General features: G+C 40.0%; 1 protein-coding gene across 1 annotated transcript; it reads left to right on the plus strand.

Moving 5' to 3' along the window:
- The first annotated feature begins 304 nt into the window (after positions 1 to 304).
- LOC115209572 lies at positions 305 to 961 on the plus strand. The gene has a single exon (XM_029778007.1). It carries the CDS (start codon positions 305 to 307, stop codon positions 959 to 961), a length of 657 nt encoding a protein of 218 aa, XP_029633867.1.
- Positions 962 to 9,356: the final 8,395 nt, after the last annotated feature.

The raw sequence follows: 9,356 nt of genomic DNA on the forward strand, positions 1-9,356 counted from the left end.
CGTCAGTGCCGTTGAAAAACAGGCGGGCGGTATTTTTTTCCTCGATGCTGCTAGAAGTACCGTCAAGTCCTTTGTAACACAATTAATACTTGATTAGAATCGTCGCGAGAAACAAATTGCACTAGCCGTTGCTTGCTCGGGAATCGCTGCTACGTTACTGCCGGGAGGTAGGACGGCGCACTCGGCATTCAAGCTGCCTTTACATTTGGTGAGGGCCGAGGTTCCTACTTGCAACATTGGCAAAATTTGAGAGGAAGCTGAAGATCTTAGACAGTGCCGTTTTATTGTATGGGACGAATGCACAATGACCAATAAGGGTGCCCTTGAGGCACAGGACCGGTCACTGGAAGGTATCAGGGATTCTTCTATGAGTGGTGCAACTCCATTGCTTTCAGGAGATTTCAGGCAAACCCTTCCTGTTATCCCTAAAGGGAGCCGGGCTGCTGAAGTGCGCGCATGCCTTAAGTCATCCACGTTGTGGCTCCAGGTTAAGACCTTGAGCCTAAGCACAAACATGCATGCACATTTGCTTGGTGATATCACGTCTGCAGCATTTTCTGAAGAGATTTTAGCCCTTGGAGAAGGCAAGGTCCCTAGGAATGATAGGGGCGACATAACCATCTCTGAACTGTGCAAAACCGTGAACAACCCTTCCGATCTTTTGGAAACAGTGTTCCCCAATCTGGAAAGTAATTATGCAGACATCTATTGGCTCATTGAAAGAACCACCCTGGCCCCTAAAAACGTAGCTGTCAGTGCTATCAGCGACCAGCCCATAAGCCGAATTCCGGGTGAAGAGCGCATCTACAAATCGATTGACCGGATCTCTGACCCCCAAGACATTGTCAATTACTCTATCGAGTTTCTCAACTCATTGGAGCCAGCAGGGCTTCCACCTCACATTCTTAGGCTAAGGGTTGGATGCCCAATTATGCTAATCAGAAACTTTCCTTCCGCCTAAACAGTGCAACGGGACCCGCTTTGTAATCAAGTACCGGACGTCCCACATGATTGAGGGAGGCCACCATTGTTACAGGGTGCGGGAGGGGTGAAAATGTTTTCATTTCAAGGATGCACCTTTATCCCTCGGGCTTAGACATGCCGTTTAACCTCCGCAGATCGCAGTTCCCGGTGAGACCATGCTTCGCCATGTCCATCAACAAATCCCAAGGCCAAAAACTATCGGTAGCAGGCATCCATTTGGGGTTTTCCATTAAATCAAGATAAAAAAAATTGATAAACCGATTCCTTATAGGATTTCCCACTAAAATTGTCTACACCCATTTTCAACCATAACTTTTACCAATTTTGACATATTTTGCTCAAACTTGATGCCAGCATTACTTAGGACTCATGGGATCTTTGAATCCTTTAAGTTCTCAAAAAAAAGAAACAATCGATGAGTGGAAATAATCGATAAACCGATTCCTTATAGGATTTCTCAATCAAATTGCCTGCAACCCATTTTCAGCCAAATGTTTACCAATTTCAACGGATTTCATCAAATTTGATGTCGGTGTCATTTATTTTGGTTTGAAATAAAGCGCTTGGTCACTTAATAATACTAACTTAATCCCGGACAATGCCGAGTTATACTGCTAGTGTATATATATATATATATATATATAATATATATATATATATATATAATATATAATATATATATATATATGTCGTGTGCTTGTATGTGTGTGAGTTTGTGCTTTCATATATACATGCACTATCATGCATGCATATATATAACAGTTCTTAAATGAATATTTGTAAAGCTTATGTAAGACTATCTTTTTCTCTCTATTCCTTTTTTCTCTATTTTTGTTTCAGTCTTTTTGTATTATAATTATTTTGGTTTGGCTCAGGTTCGGTCTTATTCCTGGTAGGATTTATGTGGCTATCTGGTTACTTACTACCTGTAAGCATAGGTATCCATAAGTTTTCAGTAGTCTTTCAAGTGCATAAAACCCTCCTGATAATCCTTGCTGTTCCTAAGAGACAAACCTTCTGCAAGAGCTCTACCAGGCATTCTGTTTCAATCTCCTTCAGTCATTTGTCTATATCTTTGCTTACTGTTCCCAACGCACCAATTATTATAGAGACTACCTTTATTGTTCGCATCGTATCTGATATCTTCCGATGTTATTTACTACAATGATGAACTTAAACCTCCAATACATGCTTTCAAAACCTATGAGCGAATTCTATATGTACATTACGATTGTTCCACGAATCGTTATTAACAAAGACTGTTGGTAATCAGTGATCATATTAACACCCCCGCTCTGATGAAGCAACATTTCGAAGTGATAAGGGCAAATACAACTAAAACTGAAAGTAAATGACATTGTAAATGACATACGGTTAACAGAAAGCTCATTTAAGAACCGATTACACCAACTTACGTAGCTTCATATACGGTTACTACATAGTTCTCGAAGCACATCTAAGAAAAGATAAGACTGAATTTTCTCACCCCGTCTAGTATATTTTCATCTTGTCTTTTACAGCAACAACTATGACAAATGTCTGGATGTTAAAGGCTATTATAAAATACAAGTACTAGCTATACACGAAGTTGCACTACACGCGCGATCAGCGCAGGTGTGGCTGAGTGGTAAGAAGTTTGCTTCTCAAACAGAAGGTACTATGTTCAATCCCACTGCGTTGCACCTTCACCAAATGTTTTCTACTATAGCTTCGGGGCAAGATAGGTTTATATATGTGTCATATGTGTGTGCGCGCGCGCGCGTCTGTGTGTGTGTGTCCGTCAGTGTATGTGTGTGTGTATGTGTGTCTGTGAATGCGTGTGTATATATGTCTGTGAGTGTGTGTGTGTGTGTCCGTGGGTGTGTGCGTGTGTGCGTGCGTGCGTGTATGTGTGTGTGCGTGTGTGCATGTATGTACGAATTATCTCCACACCCACTACTCGACAGGTTACGTCCGTAACTTAACAGTCCAGCAAAAGAGACCAATAAGATATGTACCACGCTCAAAATAAGCCTGGTACTAAATACCGTGATCAATTCGTTCGACTAAGAATTCTTCAAAGCGATCCCCCAGTATGGCCGCAGTCAAATGAGTGACACAATTACTCTTTTACTTGCTTCAGTCATTTGACTGTGGCCATGCTGGAGCACCGCGTTTAGGCGAGCAAATCGACCCCAGGATTTATTCTTTGTAAGCCTAGTACTTATTCTATCACTCTCTTTTGCCGAACTGCTAAGTTACGGGGACATAAACACCCCAGCATCGGTTGTCAAGCGAGGCTATGTTGGGGGACAAACACAGACATACAAACGTATACACACACACATACATATATATACATATAATAATAATAATAATAATAAATAATAATAATAATAATAATAATAATAATAAACATTGTGTACAGTGCTCAGGTGCACTACAACTCATCTAAAGTGTATGTATAATCAGGTGTAGTTTCGGCGGATTTCGGAAAGCATGAGGGCCTTAAAGGATGCAGTGTCATGGCAGTCAACAACTGACGCAGGCAGTTTATTCCATGCTTCAGCAACTCGTATATATGTATATATATATATACATATATACGATGGGCTTCTTTCAGTTTCCGTCTACCAAATCTACTCACAGAGCTTTGGTCGGCCCAAGGCTATAGTAGAAGACATTTGCCCATTTGCCCAAGGTGACACGCAGTGGGACTGGGGACTGAACTCGGAACCAGCTTGTTGGTAAGCAAGCTTCTTACCACACAGCCACTCCTGCGCCTATGTATGTGGTACTGAACCCGGAACCATGTGGTTCGTAAGCAAGCTATATACCACACAGCCACTCCAACACCTATAGATAAAAAGATAAATAGTTAGATTATAAGATAAAAAGATAAAAATATTTTTAAAAGTCTGTTAAAAATGAAAATGGACGCTGGAAATAATGCTTTTTTATTCATTAGACAGTCAGTCATCCATTGTTTATCATTCTCGTTCCAACAATGAACGTTTCTGTCTTTCATAGAAGCCAGCCCCTTGGATGAAGGTTTTAGATAATTTAAATTAGAAGAGAACACACATACACGTATTTGTGTGTGTGTGTGTGTGTGTGTGTGTGTGAGCACGTCAGTTAGATGTCACATATCTATTTGTATAAAGTAATGTTGACCTACTTAGCAAGTTTGATGGTTAAAATTAAATCTATTATCTATAACTGTTGCATGTCAGAAATTAAGCTTATACAAATACACACACACACACACACACACACACACACACACACACAATCTCTCTCTCTCTCTCTCCCTCTCCCTCTCTCTCTCTCTCTCTCACACACACACACTCTTTCTCTCATACACATACTCTCTCTGTCTCTCTCACACACACACACTCTCCATTTCACACACACACAGATACATACACACACATAGCCTCTCTCTTTCTCTCTCTCTCACGCACACACTCACACACACACACACCACACAAACACACACTCTCTCTCTCACACACACATGCAAAGACATACTCTCTTTCATACTCACACACATACTCTCTCACGCGCACACACATACTCTCTCTCTCTCTCTCTCTCTCTCTCTCACGCACACACACACACACACACACAAACAGAAATACTTTGCACTGCGCGTTTGATTAGTTTTTGCAGGTGCATTTTTCCTTAGAATTAAATTCATTTTTAACAAGATTTTTATGTAATTTATTTTATTCATAATAGTATTTGGATCTTTTCAGTTTGAAGGCCAGATTTTCCTAGTTAACTAAACAATTTGAAATTTCGTATACTGGTAGAATGTGTCAAAAGAAAACATAATTGTAAACCAAAATGAAAACGGAATTGTAATTTCTAAGTTTAACGTTGTTTAATAATTCGAATTTTAACCAATGGTATTCTTTCTTTCGACCTCATATTATTTACTGCCTCTCAAAATATTGTTACTGTGACGTAAACAGCTATTTTGTGACGTAGTTAACGTAAACATGTAAACAGACCTACAGATTCGTTTGTAACGTAAACATCCGTTCATCGTAAATAGCTAAATTCGCTTGGCATCGTACACAGCTTTTTCAGTTCCCTAGAATTATATTTGAAAGAAAATAAAAAGAAAAAGATTCATACGCATAAATATCCATCCTTAGACATCAGAAAATGAGTGTTTAAATTATTTTCCATTGTTTGCATTGCTTACACACACACACACACATACATACATACATACACACATACTAAAATTACATCGTTGGAGCAGTAATTTATTTACGTATTTTTTGTTATACAATTTATTTTAAAGCTGAATCCCTATCCTGCCATTAACCCCTTTCTTATAAAATAGTTGAAGAATCTGGGGTGTAGGTATTGGGCCAGTATTGGAACTTTTAACTTCTTGCTCCCTATCTTATGATCTCCGAAATTTAAGAATCTTGTGTTAACTGGGCTCTTATTATTTACTCTGACTCTGCCACCACCTCAATGCAAAGACTATCAATATCAGAATCATCTTCACAACCACCACTACAACCATTACTACAACCTCCAATGCCACCACACAACCATCTTCTGCAACCACAACCCCAAGATCAATACCAGCATCATATTCAAAATCACCAATTTCACCACCACTACACTCTGCAATGTCTTCAACACTACCATCCATGAGACATCCTAACATAATCAATGCTACTACTACTATCATCATCATTATCATTATCATCCACTGCCGCCGCCACCACCACCACCTCTACAGAAACACCAACACTATAATTGCTGCCATCATACACATCCACTGTCACCACTACACCACCACTGCCATAATAACCACATCTACCACCTCCAACACCATTGCCACCACTATCTATGAGACATCCTAAGTTAGATACTACTTTCACTTTCTAGTTGCTCTTTGAGTTTATCTTTATATATAAAAGAGAGGTTGTGTGTCTGTCTCCTACGATTTAGATTCCTAACTACTCCCACATTTTGCGGTGCAGTTTAACCAAAACCGGGTATCTTATAGTCGTGATTCATATCGAGCACTTCTGGGTATTAGCGCGTGTCTACGATGAGTCTACGATTTAAAAAAAATTTACCATCATTTTTTTTCATTTTTAATGCATTTTTTTGCTATTTTTTTGCTATAACTCTCTAAAAATGCTTATATAGTTATTTCCCTTATATAGTTATTTCCCTGCTAGTTATATCTAATCTATCTCTCTAAAAGATGCAAACCAAGCAGTATTAAATGGAGAATGGATGTGAGCAGAAAGAGAGTAAGTTCCATTCCAGTTTACAACAATTATAGAATTATTCTCAAACCATAAATGAAGGGTGGAGAGGAGTGAAGGAGGAGTCATGTTTCCTCTGAGAGGTTACAGAAGTATTGTTACACTGTTGTTAGAATAGCTGTGGAAAATGTAAGTTGAAATCAAATTTGATGCTAAATTCTTTTATAGTCATGTTCCCAATGAAATACACATAATCAATTTGAACAGTCTTAGTAAAATAGCTACTTTCTTTAATTATTAATCAGGTGTTTGGATCAACAAAATTATGAGATAAAGGTGAGAAGGTCAGTAGAGTGTCTATCTGCTTGTAACTACGTAGACTATGGCTTGTTATGGTTTATGTTAGGGTTAGAGCTATGGTCTAGAATTGGCAACAGATAGCATATTAAATTTTAAATGGCCACGTTTACTGTATGCTAAACTGGCACTAGAGATGTAATGAAACAGTTTACCTATCAGATTTTAAGTCATGAAAGGGTTAGTTAGCATTGTCAACACACTTCACATTTCTCTTTTTTTGTGGGCAATGAAATAAAACACTAGATAAGGAGTGGGTCAATATAGTTGACATTATTTCCTCCTATAAAATTTTTGGCTATGTACCTTCGTTAGAAATTCTTATTTGTATTAATATAAAGTGCGGGCAAGAGAACATCTGCAGGCTTTCCTAAGCTGTTAATGTGAATGTAGATGATGTCTTTTTTCAACTTGTGTAAATTAATGTCTGATGAGAATGTGATTCCATGTAGAAGCTGCCATTCTGGAGATAAATGATTGGATAAAATATTTAGTAAAAGGTTCTAGCTGTGAGACATGTTAAAGATGATGATGTGGGCTCAGTTTACTATCACACCCTCAGCAATATCGCCATTGATGCTGTTGGCAGAGACGATGCTCCTATCAGATTTCTTGTTCCTAGGATACATCCGGTTTAAACGCCTTCTTTTCAGACCAGACATTTTTACGATACCTCTGTGTGTGTGTGTGTGTGTGTGTGTGTGATTTCTTTATTGCCCACATGGGACTAAATATAGAGGAGGACAAACAGGGACAGACAAAGGGATTAGGTCGATTACATCGACCCCAGTGCGTAACTGGTACTTATTTAATCGACCCCGAAAGGATGAAAGGCAAAGTCGACCTCGGCGGAAGATGAACTCAGAACGTAGCTGTAGACGAAATACCTATTTCTTTACTACCCACAAGGGGCTAAACACAGAGAGGACAAATAAGGATAAACAAACGGATTAAGTCGATTATATCGACCTCAGTGCGTAACTGGTACTTATTTAATCGACCCCCAAAAGGATGAAAGGCAAAGTCGACCTTGGCGGAATTTGAACTCAGAACATAACGGCAGACGAAATACCTATTTCTTTACTACCTACAAGGAACTAAACACAGAGAGGACAGACAAGGAGATTAAGTCGATTACATCGAACCCAGTGCGTAACTGGTACTTAATTTATCGACCCCGAAAGGATGAAAGGCAAAGTCGACCTCGGCGGAACTTGAACTCAGAACATAACGGCAGACGAAATACCGCCAAGCATTTCGCCTGGCATGCTAATGTTTCTGCCAGCTCGCTGCCTTCATCATCAACTTCTATTTCTGCTCAGCATTTTGTTTAAATTTTTTGTTGACTAAAATTTATTGAAAAAAAAAAGGCCGCAATAATTATGCACCAACCTAATACGAATAGCATTGGATATTTTGATTTTTTGTCAATCATCTGCCATCCATCAGTATGTAGTGAACGTGGAGGCACAATGGCCCAGTGGTTAGGGCAGCGGACTCGCGGTCGTAGGGTCGCGGTTTCGATTCCCAGACCGGGCGTTGTGAGTGTTTATTGAGCGAAAACACCTAAAAGCTCCACGAGGCTCCGGCAGGGGATGGTGGTGATCCCTGCTGTACTCTTTCACCACAACTTTCTCTCACTCTTACTTCCTGTTTCTGTTGTACCTGTATTTCAAGGGGCCGGCCTTGTCACTCTCTGTGTCACGCTGAATATCCCCGAGAACTGCGTTAAGGGTACGCGTGTCTGTGGAGTGCTCAGCCACTTACACGTTAATTTCACGAGCAGGCTGTTCCGTTGATCGGATCAACCGGAACCCTCGTCGTCGTAACCGACGGAGTGCTTCCATGTCCTCAGTGGAGGCAGTTTCAGGACGTCCAGAAGCTGGATCATCTCCAAGACTCTCCCTTCTCCTCCTAAATTTAGCTGCCCATTTTTACACTGTTGATAAAACTTGAACATCATCCCCTAATGTAGCAACCATGACAGCATGAGTGTTGTTTGAGGCTAAACTCTTTTTCTGCCGGTAATTGTCAACAGCACGACACCAAATTAGAAAATTACTATTTGTAAATCTCACAACGAGAGATATTCAGCAACAGTACTTAGGAATAAAAATCATTTGCCAACATAACATGGCAGTCCTAGTTTAGGACGAATGTTGCTGTAATTTAGCCCCAGGAAACATCGTCTCCAGCTGGCTATACGACACGATCTGTGTCCTTATATTTTCGAACAAGGGAATCTAGCACCACCCCCGCCACTCAGCTCAAAACAATATCTGTGTATTGCGATTTCCGTGTTATTTCCCTTCATTAGCACAGAATAATTGCTCGGCTAGAGGTGGCGCTGCCAAATTCGCGATACACAGATATTGTTTTGAGCTGAGTGGGGGGTGCTAGATTCCCTTGTTCGAAAATATAAGAACACAGACGATGTCTCCCGGGGCTAAATTACAGCAACATTCATCCAAAACCAGGACTGCCATGTTATGTTGGCAAATAATCTTTACTCCACGACATCAAATTTTGTCTATTTTCAAGAGACACCGCTACTAATAACTTTTGAAGTGTTCTTTGAACAGTCAGATGTCAGTTTACTCTTTAATTTGTTTCAGTCATTTGACTGTGGCCATGCTGGAGCACCGCATTTAGTCGAGCAAATCGACCCCAGGACTTATTCTTTGTCAGCCTAGTACTTATTCTATCGGTCTCTTTTGCCGAATCGCTAAGTTACGGGTACGTAAACACACCAGCATGTGAAATGATGTTGGGATGACAAACATATACTCA

Source organism: Octopus sinensis, linkage group LG3, assembly GCF_006345805.1.
Source record: "Octopus sinensis linkage group LG3, ASM634580v1, whole genome shotgun sequence".
Taxonomy (NCBI): Eukaryota; Metazoa; Mollusca; class Cephalopoda; order Octopoda; family Octopodidae; genus Octopus; species Octopus sinensis.